Source organism: Scyliorhinus torazame, chromosome 27 (genome assembly GCF_047496885.1).
Source record: "Scyliorhinus torazame isolate Kashiwa2021f chromosome 27, sScyTor2.1, whole genome shotgun sequence".
Classification (NCBI taxonomy): Eukaryota; Metazoa; Chordata; class Chondrichthyes; order Carcharhiniformes; family Scyliorhinidae; genus Scyliorhinus; species Scyliorhinus torazame.
This window is the reverse complement of record NC_092733.1, coordinates 10,970,070-10,996,376: the sequence shown is the minus strand read 5'-3', so window position 1 is coordinate 10,996,376 and position 26,307 is coordinate 10,970,070. Positions and strand designations below refer to the sequence as shown.

At 49.2% G+C, this 26,307-nt stretch overlaps 1 protein-coding gene across 1 annotated transcript in view; it reads left to right on the top strand.

Annotated features, from left to right (window-relative positions):
* The window catches only part of LOC140403200 (uncharacterized), a 330,215-nt gene that overhangs the window by 70,875 nt on the left and 233,033 nt on the right, over nucleotides 1–26,307 (top strand). Inside the window, 3 exon segments of the mRNA XM_072490949.1 lie at nucleotides 8,040–8,207; nucleotides 9,530–9,743; nucleotides 12,280–12,442. Of these exon segments, the coding sequence (XP_072347050.1) occupies nucleotides 8,040–8,207; nucleotides 9,530–9,743; nucleotides 12,280–12,442 (545 nt within the window).

Genomic DNA, 26,307 nt, shown 5'->3' with positions numbered 1-26,307 from the left:
TCCTACAAACTTGGTTGAACCTCCTTTCCGTTGGAAATATAGTTAGCTCAGAATGGCCCTGACATTGTTCCTCACTGTGGCCTATTGGTGCAGAACCATTTTTAACAAATTTTCTCTCCTCTTTGCTCTTGCGCCCGAGTCTGACCCACTAACTTTCCATCAGCATGGATTCTCTCTGCCTCACGGGATCTGTTATCCTTGCCTGTGTTGGCAAGTTGTTAGCTGCGCCTTAGCTGGGCTTGAACCTGTTCTCAAAAAACCACCTCCACTCTGTTCTCCTGCATTCCAGTTTTAGAGTTGGGGAGCTTTTTCAGTGGCACGTCTGCCACTTGCTGCCCAACGCTGCCTATTTTACTTCTTTGTCTGTGGGAATCCGTGGTTGCCAAGCAATTCCAACTCTGGTCACTGAGCAAGGCTCCGCGAATCTTTATTGTATTTATTCTCTCGGGGGGGAACAAGCTTCATATTGTGTCTTGTCCATGAGGTGTGTGTCTTGTCCATGAGGTGTGTGTCTTGTCCAGGAGACGTGTGTCTTGTCCATGAGGTGTGTGTCTTGTCCATGAGGTGTGTGTCTTGTCCAGGAGACGTGTGTCTTGTCCAGGAGACGTGTGCCTTGTCCAGGAGACGTGTGCCTTGTCCAGGAGACGTGTGCCTTGTCCAGGAGACGTGTGTCTTGTCCAGGAGACGTGTGTCTTGTCCAGGAGGTGTGTGTCTTGTCCATGAGGTGTGCGTCTTGTCCATGAGGTGTGTGTCTTGTCCAGGAGACGTGTGTCTTGTCCATGAGGTGTGTGTCTTGTCCATGAGGTGTGTGCCTTGTCCATGAGGTGTGTGTCTTGTCCAGGAGACGTGTGTCTTGTCCATGAGGTGTGTGTCTTCTCCATGAGGTGTGTGTCTTGTCCAGGAGACGTGTGTGTTGTCCAGGAGACGTGTGCCTTGTCCAGGAGACGTGTGCCTTGTCCAGGAGACGTGTGCCTTGTCCAGGAGACGTGTGCCTTGTCCAGGAGACGTGTGCCTTGTCCAGGAGATGTGTGTCTTGTCCAGGAGATGTGTGTCTTGTCCAGGAGATGTGTGTCTTGTCCAGGAGACGTGTGTCTTGTCCATGAGGTGTGTGTCTTCTCCATGAGGTGTGTGTCTTGTCCAGGAGATGTGTGTGTTGTCCAGGAGACGTGTGCCTTGTCCAGGAGACGTGTGCCTTGTCCAGGAGACGTGTGCCTTGTCCAGGAGACGTGTGCCTTGTCCAGGAGACGTGTGCCTTGTCCAGGAGACGTGTGCCTTGTCCAGGAGACGTGTGCCTTGTCCAGGAGACGTGTGTCTTGTCCAGGAGACGTGTGTCTTGTCCAGGAGGTGTGTGTCTTGTCCATGAGGTGTGCGTCTTGTCCATGAGGTGTGTGTCTTGTCCAGGAGACGTGTGTCTTGTCCATGAGGTGTGTGTCTTGTCCATGAGGTGTGTGCCTTGTCCAGGAGGTGTGTGTCTTGTCCATGAGGTGTGTGTCTTGTCCATGAGGTGTGTGTCTTGTCCAGGAGACGTGTGTCTTGTCCATGAGGTGTGTGTCTTCTCCATGAGGTGTGTGTCTTGTCCAGGAGACGTGTGTGTTGTCCAGGAGACGTGTGCCTTGTCCAGGAGACGTGTGCCTTGTCCAGGAGACGTGTGCCTTGTCCAGGAGACGTGGGCCTTGTCCAGGAGATGTGTGTCTTGTCCAGGAGATGTGTGTCTTGTCCAGGAGATGTGTGTCTTGTCCAGGAGACGTGTGTCTTGTCCATGAGGTGTGTGTCTTCTCCATGAGGTGTGTGTCTTGTCCAGGAGACGTGTGTCTTGTCCATGAGACGTGTGTCTTGTCCATGAGATGTGTGTCTTGTCCATGAGGTGTGAGTCTTGTCCATGAGGTGTGTGTCTTGTCCATGAGGTGAGTGTCTTGTCCATGAGGTGTGTGTCTTGTCCAGGAGACGTGTGCCTTGTCCAGGAGACGTGTGCCTTGTCCATGAGGTGTGTGTCTTGTCCATGAGATGTGTGTCTTGTCCATGAGGTGTGTGTCTTGTCCATGAGGTGAGTGTCTTGTCCATGAGGTGTGTGTCTTGTCCAGGAGACGTGTGCCTTGTCCAGGAGACGTGTGCCTTGTCCATGAGGTGTGTGTCTTGTCCATGAGATGTGTGTCTTGTCCATGAGATGTGTGTCTTGTCCATGAGTTGTGTGCCTTGTCCAGGAGACGTGTGCCTTGTCCAGGAGATTTGTGTCCTGTCCATGAGGTGTGTGTCTTGTCCATGAGGTGTGTGCCTTGTCCATGAGGTGTGTGTCTTGTCCATGAGGTGTGTGTCTTGTCCATGAGGTGTGTGTCTTGTCCATGAGGTGTGTGTCTTGTCCATGAGGTGTGTGTCTTGTCCAGGAGACGTGTGTCTTGTCCATGAGGCGTGTGTCTTGTCCAGGAGACGTGTGTCTTGTCCATGAGGTGTGTGTCTTGTCCATGAGGTGTGTGTCTTGTCCAGGAGACGTGTGCCTTGTCCAGGAGATGTGTGTCTTGTCCAGGAGATGTGTGTCTTGTCCATGAGGTGTGTGTCTTGTCCATGAGGTGTGTGTCTTGTCCAGGAGACGTGTGCCTTGTCCATGAGGTGTGTGTCTTGTCCAGGAGACGTGTGCCTTGTCTAGGAGACGTGTGTCTTGTCCAGGAGGTGTGTGTCTTGTCCAGGAGACGTGTGCCTTGTCCATGAGGTGTGCGCCTTGTCCAGGAGACGTGTGCCTTGTCCAGGAGACGTGTGTCTTGTCCAGGAGGTGTGTGTCTTGTCCATGAGGTGTGCGTCTTGTCCATGAGGTGTGTGTCTTGTCCAGGAGACGTGTGTCTTGTCCATGAGGTGTGTGTCTTGTCCATGAGGTGTGTGCCTTGTCCAGGAGGTGTGTGTCTTGTCCATGAGGTGTGTGTCTTGTCCATGAGGTGTGTGTCTTGTCCAGGAGACGTGTGTCTTGTCCATGAGGTGTGTGTCTTCTCCATGAGGTGTGTGTCTTGTCCAGGAGACGTGTGTGTTGTCCAGGAGACGTGTGCCTTGTCCAGGAGACGTGTGCCTTGTCCATGAGGTGTGTGTCTTGTCCATGAGGTGTGTGTCTTGTCCAGGAGACGTGTGTCGTGTCCATGAGGTGTGTGTCTTGTCCATGAGGTGTGTGCCTTGTCCATGAGGTGTGTGGCTTGTCCATGAGGTATGTGTCTTGTCCATGAGGTGTGTGTCTTGTCCAGGAGATGTGTGTCTTGTCCATGAGGTATGTGTCTTGTCCATGAGGTGTGTGTCTTGTCCATGAGGTATGTGTCTTGTCCATGAGGTATGTGTCTTGTCCATGAGGTGTGTGCCTTGTCCATGAGGTGTGTGCCTTGTCCATGAGGTGTGTGTCTTGTCCATGAGGTATGTGTCTTGTCCATGAGGTGTGTGTCTTGTCCATGAGGTGTGTGTCTTGTCCAGGAGACGTGTGTCTTGTCCAGGAGACGTGTGCCTTGTCCAGGCGACGTGTGCCTTGTCCAGGAGACGTGTGCCTTGTCCAGGAGACGTGTGCCTTGTCCAGGAGTTGTGTGTCTTGTCCATGAGGTATGTGTCTTGTCCATGAGGTGTGTGTCTTGTCCAGGAGACGTGCGTCTTGTCCATGAGGTGTGTGTCTTGTCCAGGAGACGTGTGTCTTGTCCAGGAGACGTGTGCCTTGTCCAGGAGACGTGTGTCTTGTCCATGAGGTGTGTGTCTTCTCCATGAGGTGTGTGCCTTGTCCATGAGGTGTGTGCCTTGTCCATGAGGTGTGTGTCTTCTCCATGAGGTGTGTGCCTTGTCCAGGAGACGTGTGTCTTGTCCATGAGGTGTGTGCCTTGTCCATGAGGTGTGTGTCTTGTCCAGGAGACGTGTGTCTTGTCCATGAGTTGTGTGTCTTGTCCATGAGGTGTGTATCTTGTCCAGGAGACGTGTGTCTTGTCCATGAGACGTGTGTCTTGTCCATGAGGTGTGTGCCTTGTCCAGGAGACGTGTGTCTTGTCCATGAGACGTGTGTCTTGTCCATGAGACGTGTGTCTTGTCCATGAGGTGTGTGTCTTGTCCAGGAGACGTGTGTCTTGTCCAGGAGATGTGTGTCTTGTCCAGGTGATGTGTGTCTTGTCCAGGAGATGTGTGTCTTGTCAGGGAGACGTGTGTCTTGTCCATGAGACGTGTGTCTTGTCCATGAGGTGTGTGCCTTGTCCAGGAGACGTGTGTCTTGTCCATGAGGTGTGTGCCTTGTCCATGAGGTGTGTGCCTTGTCCAGGAGACGTGTGTCTTGTCCATGAGGTGTGTGTCTTGTCCATGAGGTGTATGTCTTGTCCATGAGGTGTGTGCCTTGTCCATGAGGTGTGTGCCTTGTCCAGGAGATGTGTGTCTTGTCCATGAGGTGTGTGCCTTGTCCATGAGGTGTGTGCCTTGTCCAGGAGATGTGTGTCTTGTCCATGAGGTGTGTGCCTTGTCCATGAGGTGTGTGCCTTGTCCAGGAGACATGTGTCTTGTCCAGGAGACGTGTGTCTTGTCCAGGAGATGTGTGTCTTGTCCAGGTGATGTGTGTCTTGTCCAGGAGATGTGTGTCTTGTCCAGGAGATGTGTGTCTTGTCCAGGAGACGTGTGTCTTGTCCAGGAGACGTGTGTCTTGTCCAGGAGACGTGTGTCTTGTCCAGGAGACGTGTGCCTTGTCCAGGAGACGTGTGTCTTGTCCAGGAGATGTGTGTCTTGTCCAGGAGGTGTGTGCCTTGTCCAGGAGGTGTGTGCCTTGTCCAGGAGGTGTGTGTCTTGACCAGGAGACGTGTGTCTTGTCCATGAGGTGTGTGTCTTGTCCATGAGGTGTGTGTCTTGTCCATGAGGTGTGTGTCTTGTCCATGAGGTGTGTGTCTTGTCCAGGAGACGTGTGTCTTGTCCATGAGATGTGTGTCTTGTCCATGAGATGTGTGCCTTGTCCAGGAGACGTGTGTCTTGTCCAGGAGACATGTGTGTTGTCCAGGAGACGTGTGTCTTGTCCAGGAGATGTGTGTCTTGTCCATGAGGTGTGTGTCGTGTCCAGGAGACATGTGTCTTGTCCATGAGATGTGTGTCTTGTCCATGAGGTGTGTGTCTTGTCCATGAGATGTGTGTCTTATCCATGAGATGTGTGTCTTGTCCATGAGTTGTGTGCCTTGTCCAGGAGACGTTTGCCTTGTCCATGAGGTATGTGTCTTGTCCATGAGGTGTGTGTCTTGTCCATGAGGTGTGTGTCTTGTCCAGGAGATGTGTGTCTTGTCCATGAGGTGTGTGCCTTGTCCAGGAGACATGTGCCTTGTCGAGGAGACGTGTGTCTTGTCCGGGAGACGTGTGTCTTGTCCAGGAGACGTGTGCCTTGTCCAGGAGACACGTGTCTTGTCCGGGAGACACGTGTCTTGTCCGGGAGACGTGTGTCTTGTCTGGTAGACGTGTGTCTTGTCTGGGAGATGTGCGTCTTGTTCAGGAGACGTGTGTCTTGTCTGGGAGACGTGTGTCTTGTCTGGGAGATGTGCGTCTTGTTCAGGAGTTACGTGTCTTGTCCAGGAGTTACGTGTCTTGTCCAGAAGTTACGTGTCTTGTCCGGGAGACGTGTGTCTTGTCCGGGAGATGTGTGTCTTGTCCGGGAGATGTGCGTCTTGTTCAGAAGTTACGTGTCTTGTCCAGGAGTTACGTGTCTTGTCCGGGAGACGTGTGTCTTGTCCGGGAGACGTGTGTCTTGTCCGGGAGACGTGTGTCTTGTCCAGGAGATGTGCGTCTTGTTCAGGAGTTACGTGTCTTGTCCAGGAGTTACGTGTCTTGTCCGGGAGACGTGTGTCTTGTCCGGGAGGCGTGTGTCTTGTCCGGGAGACGTGTGTCTTTTCCGGGAGATGTGCGTCTTGTTCAGGAGTTACGTGTCTTGTCCAGGAGTTACGTGTCTTGTCCGGGAGACGTGTGTCTTGTCCGGGAGACGTGTGTCTTGTCCGGGAGATGTGTGTCTTGTCCGTGAGATGTGCGTCTTGTTCAGGAGTTACGTGTCTTGTCGAGGAGTTACGTGTCTTGTCCGGGAGACGTGTGTATTGTCCGGGAGATGTGCATCTTGTCCAGGAGTTACGTGTCTTGTCCGGGAGACGTGTGTCTTGTCCGGGAGACGTGTGTCTTGTCCGGGAGACGTGTGTCTTGTCCGGGAGATGTGCATCTTGTCCAGGAGTTACGTGTCTTGTCCAGGAGTTGTACTGCAGGTCTAGAAATGCTTCCAAGACAGCAAGAGATTTTGAGGACTAGTCGCCGCTTCGCCTTCGGGTCAAGTGCAGTTTTGGTTTGGCCACAAGCGGAAAAGTGTCTAAAACTGTGCTGGCGGTGAGTCTGGTCTCCGCTACAAAGGAATCAATTGTAAAAGGGGGGAAATCTCAACCCATTGTAAAGGGAGAATCCTGCAAAACGACCTTGTAAAGTAAACTTTGGGTCATCCCGAACTGTCTCGCTTGCCAAGGAAATATTTGATTTTGATTCTTTCAGTAGCCTTAGTACAGGAGTTAGATTCTGCTTCGATTCGGAGTCAGTCCAAATCCTGATTCAATAAGAAAACGTTACTTGAATTACAGCAGAAAGGCTGGGTGTGATTCATGGCTGTCCCAACAGTAAAAACAAATAGTTACTTCCTGAATAAAGCAATATGAATTGTCCTGCTCTCTGCTCTGGAAAGCTGGGACTATTGAGTCTTACAGACACACAATCCAGATGTATTCTTGTCGACTGGAACACGCAGCAGAGATTTATAAACGTGAACCAGCAGTCAGGACATTTATTTGCAGTGATATCTTGGCAGATGAAGAGTAAAACGAGCCTGAACATGGGAATACTGCAGATAAAAGCAAATTACTGTGGATGCTGGAATCTGAAACGAAAGAGAAAATGCTGGAAAATCTCAGCAGGTCTGGCAGCATCTGTAGGGAGAGAAAAGAGCTAACGTTTCGATTCCGACGACTCTTTGTCAAAGCGAACAGACAGAGAAAGTGGGAAATATTTATACTGTGGAGCGAGAATGAAAGATGAGTCATAGCCACAGAAACCGGGTGCTAATGGCCACAGTACCAAGGGGAAAGAGTGCAGTCCCCATTATTGCAGATGTTGGGAATCTGAAATAAAAACAGGACATCCTGAAAACACTCGGCGGGTTTGGCAACGTCTGTGGAGAGGGAATCCAAACGAATGCACCGGTTCACTGATCCTCCTCCCGAATGGCCTGTTTCTGTCCTGTGCGCTCTGTGTAACATTTCCTGCCACACCTTTTATGTTCTGGACGCAGAGATATTCGAAGAAAGAGCCAGACGGTCAAATGTTGGAAAAAGCTACAGGCGGAGACATTAAGAAAAAAAAATCCAAGATTGACATTGGTCGATGATAGCTGTTAATGTATGATGGAGAAACAATACAGCGGCTTGTCTTTTACCTTCAGCAAGTTTATTCTACATCCAACAGGGTAGAGATACAAACTCCACGTGGTTTCCCGCAATTACACTCTTTCGGAGGTTGAGCCACTAACCATGAATTCCGTCAGGAAAACTGGTGATAATTCCCTTGCTCTTTAATTTTTGAAATAGTGTTGGGTATTATTGGACATCAGACTGGGAGTGCAGATGGGGGCCTCCATTTAACATTGCAACTTGGACAGTGCAGCCCTCCCTCAGTACTCCACTGGAAGTGTCAGCCTAGATTTGTTTTTGCTGGTGTCAAAGATGATACCGCCTAGATGTTGGGGGTGGGTTTGGGAAATGATTAGAATCAAACAGGATTCAAGGCTACAATCGAAAGCGACCTTGAGCAATTTTCTAACCTTGGGAGTAAAGCAGAATCCTATTGGTTGTGAACCCTTCGCATTTGAAAGAATCACCTAATCGCGTGTTGTGAACTTTGAGAAAACCTGGGTCTTTTTCTTCCCGCCCTGTTGTTTTTCGACCGGAAATGTCTTTAGAAAGTAGCTGATAACCTTGCCATGTGACTGAGTAACTGGAAATCCATTTGGAATGGCCGATTCTCATAAATGTGACCTTTGGCTCTTACAGAGGATCCAGTTGACATCCTCCAGATACTGAAGCTTCAGGACACCATGGATGGTGTTGTGACCGTTGCAGGACTTTGCACACAACGTAAAGGCACTGAAGACCCAGACCTTGCACTCCGAATAGAAAATAAAACGCATTTTAGTGCTCTCACAACGCAGTTATTCCCAGGTATGTTTATGTGGAGAATTGGGAGTAGAATCCATGGTGGTGGGGACGGGGTGGAGGGGGGGATTTCACACCAGCGTTAAAAGCTAGCTGCTTGGTCAAAGTTGCTTGGGATGCATTGACATAAACCTTTAGCCAAGCCACTAGATGGAACAGCAATGCGATGTGAGGGAACCTAGGATATTATCCTGGTCGGATTGTACTCGTTGAATCATACAGCACAGGAAGTGGTCAACTTTGTTATAATCAAGATAGCCAGTGGGTGAGGCGGTCTTTGCGCCGTCTTCGATTTATTCACCACGTGAAACATTACAAGCGTACACCTCCTAACCCAACCCCATAACAGTGTCAGGAAGCGTCTCTTGATATATGCCCAAGTAAAACTCGAATCAGTTGCCTCCACATGCACATAATTAAACCCGATTTAAAAAGTAATTAACAATTTTACTTGTGCTCGCATGTTGGTAATAGTTCTAGTTCCCTGCTTTTTTCCCCCATAATCTTTTCCTTTTATATCCCAGCATATCAATTCTTTATCCAGTTCCCTTTTGACAGTTGGTATAGGAACTGCTTCCAACTTTCAGGTCATAACATTTTGGTGTGTTTACAAAGAGCTATTTTCCAAAACCCCCCCCTTGATTATTTTACCTTAAATCTGAGTCCTCTAGTCACCAACTCTCTCCAACCATTTCTTCCTGTACACTCTAATGAAACACGGCGTGAATTTGAACACCTCTATTATATCTCCCTGAGCCTTCACTGCTCTTAAGGAGAACAAACCAAGCTTCTCAGTTTCTCCACATAACAAGTTAGGTGCAGGTGAGGGCCATTTGGCCCTCGGGCCTGTTCCATCGAGCGATAAAAACTTGGCTGACCTGATTGTAGCCTCCACCGTACTTGACTCCCTCGTGGAATGAGAATCTGAGACTTGACCCTTGAATATGTCCAATGATCCAATCTCCACAGCTCTTTGCAGAAGGGAATCCCAAAAGCGTAACGTCCCTCCGAGAGAGAAGATATTCCTCCTCATCTCCTCAAATTAGAGAGCCAGACAATGGGTGAAGTTTTATCAAAAGTGGGCACCTTTGGCATTTTCTCGAGATATCAACAGCTCAAACCATGGCCTCCTGACCCTGTAAAGTTACATTAGGGGCGGGAGAGAGAGAGAGAGCGATGGGGAAGAATGATTTAGTACATTGAATAGACCAGGCTGGAGCATGTGCGAGATGCAGAAGATGTAGAAGCCCTGTCCCTTCAGATATTGCAATGGGGCTGTATTTTGTTGTCGAATATATTGTTAAATCCGGCCTCTTTTCAAACTGTAGATGGAAATTTTCCAGAGAATTTCTCCATCCTAACCACATTGAAGGCCAAGAAAATGTCTCAGTTCTTCCTGCTGTCCATCTACAATAACCAAGGGATACAACAGCTTGGGGTGGAGATCGGACGATCTCCGGTCTTCCTCTATGAGGATCAAACCGGCAAACCAACCCCCGAGGATTACCCCATCTTCAAAAAGATTAACCTATCTGATGGCAAGTAAGTGCGACGCCGTAACCTCCTCCCTCGCGATCTGCCCTTTGGTCACGCGGAAACAGTCAATTCAGCGACGGGATGTGGGCGTCGCTGGTTAGGCCGGCATTTAATGCCCATTCCTAGTTGCCCTTCAGAAGGTGGTGGTGAGTTGCCTTCTTGAGGTATAGGTACACCCACTGCGCTGTTAGGGAGGGAGTTTCCTCGAATAAAGCTTTGCGTGAGTCATCGGCCCGGTCGATTAGATTTGACGATGGTTTGTCTAAACCCCCCAATTCCCCCGGCCATGACCCTTGACTCTCTTGTAGATCAAAAATCCTTCTCACTCCACCTTGAATAATTTCTATCAGACCCAGCCTCCAGTACTTCCTGGGGAAGATAGTTCCACACCAACGCCTCTTTGGGAGAAAAGGTTTCTCCTCATCTCTGTCGTTAAAGGGAGATATCTTATTTTTAAACAGCGTCCTTTAATTTTTGACTTCCCCACAAAGGGAACCGGCCCCCAGATATCCACCCGTTCAAAGTCCCCTCAGGATCTTGTATGTTCCATCGCCTCTCATCCCAAAGGAGCTCGACAGCAGGGTTACCAAGCCAAACCTGACACAACGAGCCAGGCAAAGACATATTTGGTCAAAAGCTTGGTCACAGGGGGAGGTTGGAGAGGTGAGGGGGGGGGTTTCTGTCACTACGCTGCAAGAGCTTCAGGCAACGAGAGCAAAGCTCCAGGTCATTCTGTTCCCTTCAACTGAGGTATACGGCGACTTTGATTGTAGCTGACACAGTAGGTTGCCCGACAGTCGCATTTTCCATGTACCTTGGCAGCAGCGCAGTCGAGAGGATTGCAGTGAAATCTAACGGTGGGACGTTCCATTCCCACCCATTCTCCCTGTGGACTGAGGCGCACTCAGCAGAACGTGGAGAAATTTGGGGATAGATAAAAGCCAAATACCTCAGATACTGGAAATAGGACCACTGTGGAATTATAGTACAGGATGAGCCCTCTCAGCCCATCATGTCTGTGCTGAGCACAAAGGTTTTAAAAAGTATCCCCATTTTCCTGCAGGTTCCAGCACCTCAGATACTGATCCCGATACCTTTCGAATAAGTTGAGCATTTTGGCCTCAACCACCAACTTCAGGGTGAAAAGGTTTTCCCTCATGTCCTCTCTAATCCTTCCGGAATCTATGCCCCTGGCTCCTCAGCTAGGGCGAAATAAGCCTTTCCTGTCTACCCTGTTTCTAATCACTACAGAGCAGAAGGAGGCCATTTGGGCCTTCGAGCGATCCTAGCAACCCAACCTCGGCCCACGCCCACACCCTATCCTCGCCACCCAGTAATACCACCTAACCCAAGGGCATTAAGGGGCAAGTAGCACGGCCAATCCACCTAACCCGCACATCTTTGGACTGTGGGAGGAAACCGGAGCACCCGGAGGAAACCCACGCACACACGGGGAGAACATGCAAACTCCACGCAGACAGTCACCCGAGGCCGGAATTGAACCCGGGTCCCTGGCGCTGTGAGGCAGCAGTGCTACCCACTGTGCCACCCCACCTAGCTTAAGTTGCTGGGAAATTGTTGGGAACGGTGTTGGCTGGAGTGAGTATATTGAGTGAAGTGCTGACGGTTAAAAAGGATTGTCTCTGACGATGGTAATAGTGGAGTGAGTAAAACATCAGCACTCGGGTAACAAACCTTTCCCTCACTCGTGTCGCTTTAAAACACCCTCCTCAGTCAACCCCTTCGCCCAAACTCTGGTCACTTTTTCTGATGTTTCATGATGTGCGTTTGTTTTGACTGTTAACTGTCCTATGAAGCCCGTTGGGACATTTTACAATGTTATGGGTGCTATATAAATGCAAGCTGTTGTGGCGAAGTGCGTGAACTGAGCAAAGTATCGCTGCTCGTCACAGAATTGTCACGGCGCAGGAGGAGGCCATTCAACCCATCGAGTCTTTGCCAGTTCTCCAGGCGAGCATCGTGACTCAGTGTCCGTTCCCCTGCCTTTTCCCCGCACATTGTTTCCATTCAAATAATCGTCTAACGCCCTCTCGAATACCCCGCTTGAAGCTGCCTTCCAGGCCCAGCACACCACTGCCCAACCACTCGCTGTGTGAAAAAGGTTTCCCTCACATCGCAGCTGCTGCTTTTGCAAATCACTTCAAATCTCTGCCCTTTCATTGATCCCGTTACGAGCGGGAACAGTTTCCCCCCGTCCACTCTGTCCAGACCTCCCTTATGATTTTGGACCTTTCTATCCAATCTCCTCTCAGCCTTCTCCTCTCCAAGGAGAACAGAACCAACATCATATCCTCGTAACTGAAGTTCTGTTTAGAGGGGGTCAGCACTGCCGTTTGAATCTGCACAACATCAGCTCCAGAAACCCTTCAATTCACGTATTTCAATGTGGTGAATAATCCCCGAGCCGACAATGCGGAGGGATCCGATGGCAGGAGGGATCCGATGGCAGGATTGGCAGGATTGACTGACTGTCTGCCTTTACTGACGGGGCCGCTCAGTGCCTGCTGGTTGTGTTTTGCAGGTGGCACAGGGTGGCGCTCAGTGTTGAAGGGAACACTGTGACGATGATTGTCGACTGCAACAAACCGATGTCTGAACATTTGGCTCGAAGTGACAACCCAGTGGTCAGCACAAACGGAGTCACGGTCGTTGGCACTAGGATATTGGATGAGGAGGTGTTTGAGGTCAGTGAGAAAGTCTGTCAGTCCAGGGTGTTTAAGCTTCTGGGTTGCTGTAGAGTAAAGGAGACAAGAGTTCTGCTTCTCCACAAACCACCTTTATTTATTAGATCCAACATCGCAGACAAGTCCCCACCAACAAATACTGCCACCTATAACCCCTTTATATATCAGTGATTTCTATTGGATAATTAGTATTTGGTTGGAAGGTCTGTTAACCCATTCCTAACATAGTGTCCTGCTTCTTTCTGGCTCCTTCGATGCCCAATCCTGGCTCCTCCCCATTGATCGGTTTCTAAAGACACTGGCCAGAGCTGAACTGCTTCAGACTGAGAAGGAAAGGCCCCACGGACTAAACACATTATGCTGTTCTGACCCCGCGCACTTACTGATCTCGTCTCGGCCTGTGGTAGAAGTACTTTAAATTATCTTTCCTCTGGTTGTGAGGGGGAAATATCTGCCTTGGCTTCCTGATCACTGTGTATTGGACAAGTTGATTGAGTGGGCAAGTTAATGGCAGATGCAGTATAAATGTGAGTTTTTGCATTTTGGTTGCAAAAATGGGAAGGCAGATTATTATCTGAATGGCCATAAATTAGGAGAGGGGAATGTTCAACGAGACCTGGGTGTCCTTGTGCACCTGTCGCTGAAGGTAAGCATGCAGGTGCAGCAGGCGGTAAAGAAGGCTAATGGTATGTTGGCCTTCATTGCAAGAGGATTAGAGTACAGGAGCAGGGATGTCTTGCTGCAATTAGACAGCATACTCTTGGTGAGGTCACACCTGGAGTATTGTGTGCAGTTTTGGTCTCCTTCTCTGAGGGAGGATGTTCTTGCTCTTGAGGGAGTGCAGAGAAGGTTTACCAGACTGATTCCTGGGAGGGAGGGACTGAGGTACAAGGGGAGATTGAATCAGTTAGGATTGTATTCGCTGGAGTTTAGATGAAGGAGGGGGAATCTCACAGAAACCTATAGAATTCCAATGGGACTGGACGGGGGAGATGCAGGAAGGATGTTCCCGATGGTGGGTGTGTCCAGAACCAGGGGTCACAGTTTGAGGATACGGATGAGACCATTTAGGACAGAGATGAGGAGAAATCTCTTTACCCAGAGAGTGGTCGGCCTGTGGAATTCATCACCACAGGAAGTAGTTGAGGCCAAAACATTGCATGTTTTCAAGAAGCAGTTAGATTTAGCACTTAGGGCTAAAGGGTTCAAAGGATATGGGGGAAGGCGGGACCAGGCTATTGAGCTGGGTGATCAGCCATGATCCTGATGAATGGCGGAGCAGGCTCGAAGGGCCGAATGGCCTCCTCCTGCTCCTTTGGGGATGCAGGCTACAAAGGCCATTCGGCCCTTACTATCTATCCATCAAGAGGGAACCTCCTCTTCAGCCGAGCCCTCTGTGCTTTCCGAAACAACCCGCTGACTTTTCTCGTTTGCTGCTCCGGGTGGAAGTCGATGACAATTGGTCTGTGTGACCCGGCTCACGCCCGTCCCAAATCTGCCAGTTTGAGTCTTGTAATGATTTGTATATATGTACACCAGTAAAGGGTTACTTATTCCATCTCAGTGTGCTACAAACACTAGAGGGCACCACCATTTCCCAGTATAAATATAAGAACTTGGGATATTGGGTTGTCAGTTAAGTGTTAGCAAGAGAGAGATATAGACACCATAAGACCATTCTGGATAACGAAGCAAAGAGTAATGATATATTGCCACAAAGAGTAATATAACATGGTACCAGGAGTAGGTGTAATAATATGTATATACGTAACTGTAAAGGGTTAAATATTACATCTCAGTGTAATACAAACACTAGAGGGCACCACTCATTCCCAGTATAAATATAAGAACTTGGGATCTTGGGTAGTCAGTTAAGTGTTAGCAAGAGAGAGAGATAGATCACAGCATACTTAAGACTAGATAGAAGTATCACGTGTAGTTCATTAGTTATTACTTAATCATAGATTACTTTATTAATAGTTACAGTTCTGTGGAGTGTGCAAACTCAATATATTTTACTCGTTATTAAATAAATCAGTTTTGCTTTAAGTTAGAGATTGGTGGTTTCTTTATAATCACACCATCAGACCATTCTGCATTACGAAGCAAAGAGTAACGATATCTAACCACAAAGATTAATGTAACAAGTCTGATACCCCAAAGTCGCAGCTTCATTTGACGGACTGTCCTAGATCAAGCTCGTTCTGGCCCTTTTGTTTTTGTTGCTTAGCGCAAGCCTCAGTGAAATTCTGGAAAAAAATTCTTTGAGTTGGAAAGTCTTAAACTTCGTTTTAGTCCTCTCGTGTGAGGCTGAAGCTGTGGGTGACTTACTCGCCTCTACGTCACCGCTGGCGACTGATTGCGGGCAGATTTCTACCTCAGCAACTGTCCGTGCCTGGTGCCAAAGTAAAGCCTCGTCACATTAGTGTGACAGTGTGACAGGATGGGCCAGTAAATTAGAGGAGAAAGGCTTCTGTTGCAGATACCGGTGCCAAGAACAGGTTGTCGAAAGGCGCGCATTGCTGAACAGAATTCTAGATGTCCTCCAGTTGTTTTCCACACCTGGCTCACATGTCCTTGATGCGATGTTTATCAACTGTGCAGCTATTTTCTTTTTCTGATGCGCTGAGCAGGTGAATCCAATTGTTATCATATCCGGTGTGCTAGAACCTGTTTGAGTCTCGCAAGTCTGCAGGAATTACCGCACACATCAAAGCCAGGTAGCTGGGAGCCTGCGCGGTGCCCCTCGGTTATAGCCAGCTTGCTCTTTTCTAGTTTGCCGCCTTGCTGAAGTCGCAAGTTCAAACAAGCTCGTGATCGACTTGGCAATCTCCGATCCAGTCAGGGGCCATTAAAGGCATAACTACTTTGGAAACGAAATATGCATCAATTAGGACCACGCTTGGATTAATTTGAGATAAACTGCAGATGGAAAGAGCTTGTTGGTAATTCTGTGCCACCATACTTGTTCTTTCATTCAAACAGCAACTGGAATGATGAAGTCAGAATGTATTTCAAAGAGAATCAACTTCGAAAGAGTGTTGGTCTTTCTCAGTATCGACTCTTTCCATCTTACTCTCTCTTGTTCTCTCTCTCTCTCTCTCAGCTCTCTCTCTCTCGCTCTCTGTTCACTCTCTCTCTCTCATTCTCTCTATTCTCACTTTCTCTCTCTGCTCACTCTTTCGCTCTGCTCACTCTCTCTCTCTCTTTCTGTCTCTCTCTGCTCTCATTCTCTCTCTCGCTGCTCTCACTCTCTCTCTCTGCTCTTGCTGTCTCGCTCTCTGCTCTCTCTGCCCTCTCTCTCTCTCTGCCCTCACTCTCTCTCTCTCTTTCTCTCTCTCTCTGCTCTCATTCTCTCTCTCGCTGCTCTCACTCTCTCTCTCTGCTCTTGCTGTCTCGCTCTCTGCTCTCTCTGTCCTCTCTCTCTCTGCTCTCACTCTCTCTGCTCTTACTGTCTTGCTCTCTCTGCTCACTCTGCCCTCTCTCTCTCTGCTCTCATTCTCTCTCACTCGCTCTCTGGCTCTCCCTTGCTCTCTTCTCTCTCTCTCATGCTCTCTCTCGCTCTGCCCTTGCTCTCTGCCCGTTGTCTCGTTCTCTCTCTGCTTGGCTCTCTACTCATGCTCTGGCTCTCTCTTGCTCTCTGCTCTCGCCCTCATGCTCTCTCTCTCTCTCTGCTCTTGCTCTCTGCTCGCTGTCTCGTTCTCTCTCTCTCTTGCTCTCTGCTCGCTGCTCGATCTCCCGTTTTCTCTCTCTCTGCTCATGCTCTCTACTCGCTGTCTTGTTCTCTCGCTCTCTGCTCGCACCCTCTCTTGCTCTCTGCTCGCTGTCTCGTTCTCTCGCTCTCTGCTCGTGCTCTCTCTCGCTCTCTGCTCGCTGTCTCATTCTCTCACTTTCTGCTCGCTCTCTCTCTCGCTCTCTGCTCGCTGTGTCGTTCTCTCGCTCTCTGCTCGTGCTCTCTCTCGCTCTCTGCTCGCTGTGTCATTCTCTCGCTCTCTGCTCGTGCTCTCTCTCGCTCTCTGCTCGCTGTCTCGTTCTCTCGCTTTCTGCTCGTGTTCTCTCTTGCTCTCTGCTCACTGTCTCGTTCTCTCGCTCTCTGTTCGTGCTCTCCCTCACTCTCTGCTCGCTGTCTCGTTCTCTCTCTCTCTGCTTGCGATCTCTGCTCGTGCTCTCTCTCGCTCTCTGCTCGCGCTCTCTTTCGCTGCTTGCGCTCTCTCTCGCTGCTCGCTCTCCCATTTTCTCTCTCTCTGCTCGTGCTCTCTGTTCGCTGTCTCATTCTCTCGCTCTCTGCTCAGACTCTCTCTCGCTCTCTGCCTCGTTCTCTCGCTCTCTGCTCGTGCTCTCACTCGCTCTCTGCTCGCTGTCTCGTTCTCTCGCTTTCTGCTCTCGCTCTCTGCTCGCTGTCTCGTTCTCTCGCTTTCTGCTCGTGCTCTCTCTCGCTCTCTGCTCGCTGTCTCGTTCTCTCGCTCACTGCCCGCGCTCTCTCTCGCTCTCTGCTCGCTGGCTCGTTCTCTCGCTCTCTGCTCGCTGTCTCGCTCTCTGCTCGCGCTCTCTCTCGCTCTCTGCTCGCACTCTCTGCTCGCTCTCGCATTCTCTCTCTCTCTGCTCTCACTCTCTTGCTCTGCTCTCACTCTCTGCTCGCTGGCTCGTTCTCTCGCTCTCTGCTTGCGCTCTCTCTCGCTCTCGGCTCGCTGTCTCGCTCTCTGCTCGCGCTCTCTCTCGCTCTCTGCTCGCACTCTCTGCTCGCTCTCGCGTTCCCTCTCTCTCTGCTCTCACTCTCTCGCTCTGCTCTCGCTCTCTTTCCTGCTCCCTCGCTCTCAGTGACACCTTCTCAAGGGTAATTAGGGATGGGCAATAAATGCTGGCTTATCCGGTGACCTCACGTCCCGTTGGTTAAATAAAAAGTACTTTTGAAGTGAAATTCACGAATTCATCTCCTTGTAAATCCAAAAATCCACCTTTCTAAAAATAAATGCGATATATTTATGATTGTTAGAAACTTCAGAGGGAAAAATTGTTGACATGATGTCTATACGTTGCCTTAAATAATTTTGAACAGAAAGATTCCCGTTGTCGCTGCAGTTGGAGTTTGCGTATTTGAGGAACAATGACTATTCTCTGTATTGGCAGTATCCTGTCCCTCAGGTGTTGGTGTCTTCGCAGGTCCGATTGAGGGGTGCACAGACTCCCCAGCTGGGCTGAGTGCTGGTCTTCCTGTTGGAAATATGGCAGGTCCTGTAACCAAACCACTCGGCGTTTGGGGCAAGCCGTGACCAGGGTGGTCGGCCGTTTCCTGTGGCTTTGTCGACCCCCCCCTGGTCTGGTGCGTTCGGAGTTTAGTCAGAGCAGGGGCGGGGGAGAGATGGGCAAGGGGGGGAGGATTGGTGACTGGTTTACGTGGGAAAGAAATCAGATAATTCTCGAACCCTGACACTGTGAAGACATTTGTTTTGACTTGCGGCCAAGGCCTGGCTCACACCCAGGGTCAAACCAGTATCTGGGACGGTCGGGAGGTTTGCACATTCCAACCATATGTTCACTTTAGAATGTTTTTGGCACTGAATGCCAATTAGTGTTGGGTATCTTCAGGCTTTGGTGTATGTTGAGCATAATGGAATAGTGTGACTATGGTGTGGGGGGTGGGGGAGGTAAGGGTGGGGGGGGGGGGGTGGGGTGGGGGGGGGAGAATTGATATGTGGGCCCAGGATTTAGTTGTGGGTTTCGACGATTACGTTCAGCCCAGGCTAGGTGAACCAAGAATTTTCTGATGTTGTTAGCAAACCTACCCCGAGTGCTATCAGAGTTAGGCAAACGTGACGTCCGTGACGATTTTGAAGTTTGAACATCTAGATTGTTGGGGACACTCAGCAGGTTTGGCAGCACTGGCAATGAGAGAAACAGAGTTAACACGTCTGGACGATGATCTTTAATCCAAACTGGAAGATGAATGGCTTTTAAGCAAATCGCAGAAGTGTTACAGCACAGAGGGAGGTCATTTGGTGCAATGTGTCTGTGTCGGCCCTCTGAATGTGCGATGCTCCCAGTGCGATTCATAGAATCATACAGTACAGAAGGAGGCTATCTGGCCCATCGAGTCCGCACCAGCCCCTGGAAAGAGCACCCTACCTAAGCCCACACCCCCACCCTATCCCCGTAACCCAGTAATCCGACCTAACCTTTTTGGACACGAAGGGGCAATTTAGCGTGGCCAATCCACCTGACCTGCACATCTTTGGACTGTGGGAGGAAACTGGAGCACCCGGAGGAAACCCACGCAGACACGGGGAGAACGTGCAGACTCCGCACAGACGGTCACCCGGGTCCCTGGAGCTGATAGGCAGCAGTGCTAACCAGTATGCCACCGTGCCACCCCTCCGCCTTCTCCCCATGACCCTGCACATTCTCCCTTTCCAAATAATGATCTAATTCTCCCTTCAAAGTCTCGATTGAGCCTTTTTCAGAGTACAGACTAATTCCCTTCTGAGTGCCTCGATTGAACTGGGCCTCCACCGTACTCTCAGACAGTGCATTCCAATCCTAACCAGCCGCTGCACAGCAAATCTTCTCCTCTGGTCTCCATTGCTTCTTCTGCCAGTTAGTTTAAATCTGTGTCCTCTTGTTCTCCAACTTTCCACCCGTGGGAATAGTTCCTCCCTGTGTGCTCTGTCCAGTGCCGACCTGAGTTTGAACACCTCTAATCAGATCCCCTCCAAACCTTCTCATCTCCAAGGAAGACAGTCCCAACTTCTCCAATCTATCTCTGTAACTGCCTGTAACCGTGCTTATGGATCTGTTTGTAGAGTCAGGGGATGGTTGGGTGGGCGTGCGGGGGGTGGGGGGGCGGGCAGGAAAGATATAAAATGAATGGAGACATGGAACATACAGTGCAGAAGGAGGCCATTCGGCCCTTCGAGTCTGCACCAACCCATTTAAGCCCTCACTTCCACCCTATCCTCGTAACCCAATCATCCCTCCTAACCTTTTTTGATCACTAAGGGCAATTTATCATGGCCAATCCACCTAACCTGCACGCTTTTGGACTGTGGGAGGAAACCGGAGCACCCGGAGGAAACCCACGCAGACACGGGGAGAACGTGCAGACTCCGCACAGACAGTGCCCCAGAGGGGAATCGAACCTGGGACCCTGGCGCTATGAAGCCACAGTGCTATCCACTTGTGCTACCGTGCTGCCCATAGACGGCTATGATCGGGTGCAAGTGTGCTCTTTCCCGATCGCGGTGCCACTTGCCGGAACTCGATTGTCGCGGCTAGGGATCTCGTAACGTTCCCGCTGGTGAGCCAGGTCCACTAGAGGTTGGAAACCGTGGCAGACAAGACCATGAGAAAAGGTGTGATTCAGCTTTTGAGGCTGGTTGGACACCTCCGGTCTGGCTCAAGGTTCCTGACAGGAATCCTGCTGCGTTGGCTGGGGTTATGTGGGAGACTTTAACAAAAACAGATGTCTGCATAACACAGAATCTTTTAATCAGCATTTGTCTAGATACCATCCGATGGACGTCTAGCGTAACAAATCTTTAGAGCTTTCTGAGAACAATATCATTACATAGTAGGAACCAGTAAATGTTCAGTGAGCACACAGCGATAAAGGGATTTCTTTCCAATAAGAGTTGAGACTTGTTAGACAGTCCGATAGGATTTAAATCTCACGTTTGAGGGTCAATAACTTGAAATACCCTTAAAAGAAAGGACTCAATTCAGCAACCCACTCCAAAACTACATGCAATAGGAAGGATCTGCCTTTAACTAGGGTAGCATAGTGGTCAGCACTGCTGCCTCACCGCGCGAGTGACCCGGGTTGAATTCCGGCCTTGGGTCACTGTCTGTGTGGGGTTTACACCTTCTCCCCGTGTCTCCATGGGTTTCTTCCGGGTGCTCCGGTTTCCTCCTACAGTCCAAAAATGGGCGGGTTAAGGGGATTGGCCATGATAAATTGCCCCTTTGTGTCCAAACATTGGGTGGGGTTACAGGGATAGGGCATGGGGAGTGGGCCGGAGTGGGGTGCTCTTTCGAGGATCAGTGCAGGCTCGATGGGCTGAATGGCCTCCTTCTGCACGGTAGAGATTCTATAATCAGCTTTCCCATCCTAAACCCGTTGAATAGGTCCATAGGACCTTGAACATTGGCGAGAGAGGACAGATGTGGCCTATGTTATCTGGACATTAGCACCTCTTACAGCACTCCTTGAAATGTCAACCTCGAGGTGAGACGCGGACTTATAATCTTCCCAATTTGGAGGCAAGAGCGCCATCCGTTGAACCCAAGAATCAAAGTAATTGAAGAAGAACTGGATAGTTCTTCTCAAACCCTCCGACATTTATCAATCAAGATAAGCAGCTCCCCCCCCCCCCCCCTCACCTCACCCAATTGAAAGTTTACAATGGAGGTCCATCACCAAGAACAGGTTATTTGGTCATGAATCCCTTTGCTGTGTTTGGCCCCATGCTGTTTGAAAACTGGCAGCAGTGAGTCCTTCACCAGCTGCTCAAATACTCTGGGGGAAAATACCGAGCTTGTGAAAGGCGCTATGCAAATGCAGGCTCTTCTTTCTTAATTCTTTCCCACATGGGTTTCCAAGGCGAGGACTGGAACTTGGCACCTCACCATCAGGAACAGCTGCCGTGAAGAAAAACATGAAAAACATCTGGCTTTGGTGGATTAATGGGAGCTAGGAGAGATTAGACGATCCGGAGTTATTTTCTTTCCATAGATGGAATACGGAACAAAGGCGGTGCCCGGTACAAAGTTCCCAAAGCAGGAGGAAGCTCCTGGCCACCGCTCGGAGTTCCCAGAATTAATCCTTTATCTTTTTCGTAGCGCTGCAACGCCTGGGTGAGATCCCTCGATTCGAGTGGGATATTCCAGGGGGAGTGGGAGGAAAAGGAGGGAGGGAACGAGAGGGAGATGTAGCTGGTCTTTGACAGTGAGATTGTCGGGTTTTGAGCTTCATTGTAAACTCCTTCAATCGGATGGATGGGCTGCTAGCTTCATAACCTCCAATAGACTTGGATAAATCACAAACAGATACACAAGTGATCAGGGTTTAACCATGCTATAATACAATATTATACAATGACAGGAAATCTTGTTGACTTGATTCTTGAATTAGCATTTTAATATGATTGGTCTGCTGAATTTCCATTACCTGTATAATTCTGTGTGACACATGCCTCAATGTCTCACTTTTCCGTCTGAGTAACTCCAGAGACTCCAGTACGATTTGAGGCTTGCTTTGCCATCATTGTCCGCTGTGACTCCTCCGAGGAATCTTTGGTCTGGGGTGTTATCTTTTCTATGTTCTGTATTCAAGACCAAAGGTGAAGGAACCTCTTACCAGGAGAATCCTATTTTGCCAGCAGCGGTTGAGGAATTTCCCCAAAGCAATGGATTGGATTTGGGATTTGATTTGGGATCAAGGCTGCCCTTTTCCAGATGTGAGAACAGCCCAACCATCCAGGGACAATCCCAACCGTTTCTAGTCAGGAAAATGAGGATTATACCCTGGTCACTGGTGTATCTGCTAATGGCTTATTCATCACTTTCGTGGGTTTTTGAAGCTTGCCATCTAGCACCCCCCCCCCCCTCCCCCACCTCGCCCAATTGAAAGTTTACAATGGAGGTCAACAGTCAAAGGTTTACAATGGAGGTCAACAGAGGAGCTCCCCCTTCACACTCTGCTCCTCCCCTTTCTCACTCTGCTCCTCCCCTTTCTCACTCTGATCCTCCCCCTTTCTCACTCTGCTCCTCCCCCTTTCTCCCTCTGCTCCTCCCCTTTCTCCCTCTGCTCCTCCCCCTTTCTCACTCTCATCCTCCCTCTTTCTCACTCTGCTCCTCCCCTTTCTCACTCTCGCCCTCCCCCTTTCTCACTCTCGTCCTGTTGCCAGGTTAACCAGTTGACCACGCCAAGCATTGCAAGCTCTGCGGATAGTGAGCAGTGAAGTAATCGCGGCGGGTCCTGTGGACATACCTAGTGATGGGGGGGGGGGGGATCAAACATTTCCCTTGGCTCTTCTGTTTGCTGGAGGCAGGAGTTTAATTTGGGATGCTTATTGCCTTGAGCACCAATATCGTCCAGCAAAGAAAGGTAATCAACATCTTACTGCTGGCGTAATAGCAGTTGGGACCGGGTTTTAGTTCCCAGGTGTGTGTGTGTGTGATGGTCCTCGAGCGTGCCACTGTGTGGGCACAAGCTCATTGCAAATACTTAATGAATTCCAAACCCTGATTTTCAGATAGGCTTTGTTAATAGATGGGCAGTGTCTGACTTTTTTCTGCTGCTGGTTCTCGCCCGATAGTCAGGCCCTCCAGATTGATGAGGATCTTAAGGCAGCCAAGAACAACTTTCACTCCAAATTCTCCATGGAGTCCACCTGGTTTGCCATCAGCACCTCCTGCTGTGGAAATCCTTTTTTTTTTGACAGCATGTTTATTTATCCTCGCTTCCTCTCATTTCATTTTTCTTTCAGTCTTCCCTGCCTTGACTCATGCGGATTGCAACTCTGGTCATACTCCACCTGATGCCTCACCTCCAATTCCCTTTCCGGAGTTAAACTGAATTTTCCCTGTTGTCAATAAGTTTATAATTGCCAAACGACTGTTCAAAAGGACTTCAACAGAATTAATCCCTTTTTCCCGAACTGCCCCACAATTTGTTTGTGCTCTGGGTTTGCAGCAGTCTCCTAGGGATTAATCTCCCATTTCTATGGACTCCAGCCCTGGAGGGCTGCCAACCTTTCAGAAGGTCCTCCAAGTATCTTAGAATCCCCACAATGCAGAAGGAGGCCAATCGGAGAACATTCCCGGCCTCTCCGACCTATCCTCATAACTGAAGTTTATTATCCTTGGAACCGCTCTTGTACACCTCTCCTGCGTTCTCTCCAAAGTGTTGACGACTTGGATGTTGGGCGAGGAAGCCACATGTTCAGCTCTGCTGAAATATAGAGAGGGCATTGTAAACAGTGCGGATTGGAGCATAAAATAATATTCTGGGGATAGGTTGGGGATAGGTTAAGTGAGTGAGCAAGTCTCAAAGAATGGCTATCCACTTTGGAGCAACAAAGGATATTACAGAGTAGCTGCTGAATGGTGGAACTTGCCGACCAGTGAAGATCCAAAGAGAATTTGGGAGATTGGGTCTGGATACGAAGGTCACTCAAATGTCTGAGGTCATTTTTCCTTCTTTATTCGTTCTTGGGATGTGGGAGTTGCAGGCAAGGCCAGCCGTTGTTGCCCATCCCTAATTGTCCCCGAACTGAGTGACATTTTAAGAGCCAACCGCATTGCTGTGGGCCCGAAGTCACATGTAGGCCAGACCAGGTGAGGGCGGCAGATTTCCTTCCCAAAAGGACAATAGTGAACTCGATGGGCTTTTACGAAAATCGACAAAGGTTTCATGGCCATCTCTACACTTTAGATCTTTTATTGAATCCAAATTCCACCATCTGCTGCAGTGGGATTTGAACCCAGGACCCCAGATCATTACTCTGGATCTCTGGATTACTAATTCGACTATTGTTGGCCTCAGTACCCGAGCCAATAGTCACACTTGAGTGCCATCGAAACATGGGCCGGGGAGCAAATTGGATTGTTTCTGTGCTGTAGCACAGTTGAGGAATAGGGGGGGGTGGGGTTGCATATTATCTAAATATTATTTTAAAAGGTTTCACTGTGGGTGAGGTAAGATGTCTGGAACAGATTACGTCATTGTAAAATACTCCCAAACGCAGTCAGCCCTGCTCCGAGAATGAAGACCGAGGTGTAATTCGATGCTGATTAAAGTTCCTTACCTCCTCCATTGGTTCTGGGTTTATTTGTATCCATATTAACCTCTGCGCTCCAGAGAATTTCAGGAATTTTCAATGAGGTTGGTCCGGGTGTTTTTTCCTGAGCGAGGGTTCAAACTCATTCCAGTTGAAAGGAAAACAAAATACGGCAGCTGTTTAGCAGGGCCAGAGGCCCACACCAGCAGGCCAGTTGGGTAGGCAACACCAAAGGGTGGGGGGGGGGGGGGGGGGGGTGATATCTGCAGCTCCGTCGAGGTACACCACCCTCGATCCCACCGGGAGTGATCAAACCAGATTAAAACAGGACGGAATTCGTCACCGATGAGCTAATAATGGTTACTGTGTAACATTAGATTTACTCTGTTTAAAAAAGGGAAAGCAATTCCTGGCCAAACGCTTGAGTAATAACCTGTCTGAATTGATTTCCTTGCAATATGCGAGTGCTTTTTGTTCCTCGAGTAACCAGGAATCCTCCACAATCTCTTTCATTTCATTCCACAGTGTAAATACGTGTGTAGCGATAGAAGATAAGATTCTCCGACGTTATCAGGGGGCAACTTGTAGACTGTAAGATCTCCATTGCCAATTGAAGTCATATCCTGAAGCATGTTTTTTTTTTGTGAGTAAGTGAATTAATTTACAGTTTGTTTTGACTGGGGCGAAAGAACGTTTGTTTCTCTTTCTGCGATTGCCTGCGTTGGGATCTTCTCTGCGGCTTTTTCTTTCTTTGTTAATAAAGCTTCAGGGCCCCAGGTGGTACCCTCACAGATGTTGCGCTGTTCAAACAAAGGCCCGTTGCTACAGGTACTGCAGCAAACCTGGCATTGAGACGGAAAATTCTCAACAGGTGTTGGCAGCATCTGTGGGGAGGGAAGCAGAGTTAGCATTTCAGAAGATCGTAGCTTTCCATGTTTGCTTGACCAATCTCCCCCAGGACTGGGAAATGAAACGTGAGTTTGGTTCACTTGAAGGCGCAGCACAGGATTACCCTGCAGACCGATTTTACTACAAGGTTTCAACAGCTATTGTTAACAGGAAAATGCGGCTGCAATTCCTTCACTCCACGTGCTGCAAGCTAAACTGAAAGCTTCCCTGGACAGTGTCCACTTGTCACATGGTTTACATCTTAGCTGTTTCGTCATTGACCTATTCTCTTTTAAAGCAATATCACAACATTCTCCTTTTCCCCCCCATGGTAACAGTCCATACACCAAGATGAAAATACATATATGTTACGATTGTTGTGAAAACTATTTACGCAAACAATAAATCTCTGTTCAAAATGATTTACAGATTGAAGAGTTTTGTGTCTGTATAACGTCTCGGTGGTTTAACAGTACTCCCGGATCTTGTAATGGTACCTTGCTGAGGTCTAGATTTACCACTTGACTTTTAGATGATTTGGTGACTTGTGTATTGTTGGAGTACTGATTGTAAATGATCGGCATGAAAATGGCTTCATTCATCCAGCCATCATTGGATGCTTTCTCGACATGTTTGGACTGCGAAGTGTTAGAAGTTTGTACAGGTCCCATATGTGACTCCTGTTCCTTCTTAATGTTGCTCCATTCGGTGTTGTGACTTGTAGGATCTAGGCTCCCTGGATACTTCTGCGGCTAACCCAGTTCCCTGGGAACAGCAGGTGCAACTCAAATCTTTTCTCCTATGTGCAGATTGGGCAGTTCTCCCGCGTGGCAGTCACACATTGTCATCATTCTCCCTCGTTCTTCAAGAAGTTCCTCCTGTACATAGAACATAAAACATACAGTGCAGAAGGAGGCCATTCGGCCCATTGAGTCTGCACTGACCCACTTAAACCCTCACTTCCACCCTATCCCCGTAACCCAATAACCTCTCCTTACCTTTTTGGACACTAAGGGCAATTTTAGCATGGCCAATCCATCTGACCTGCACGTCTTTGGACTGTGGGAGGGAACCGGAGCACCCGGAGGAAACCCACGCAGACACGGGGAGAACATTCAGACTCCGCACAGATAGTGACCCAGCGGGAAATCAAACCTGGGACCCTGGCGCTGTGAAGCCACAGTGCTAGCCGCTTGTGTTACC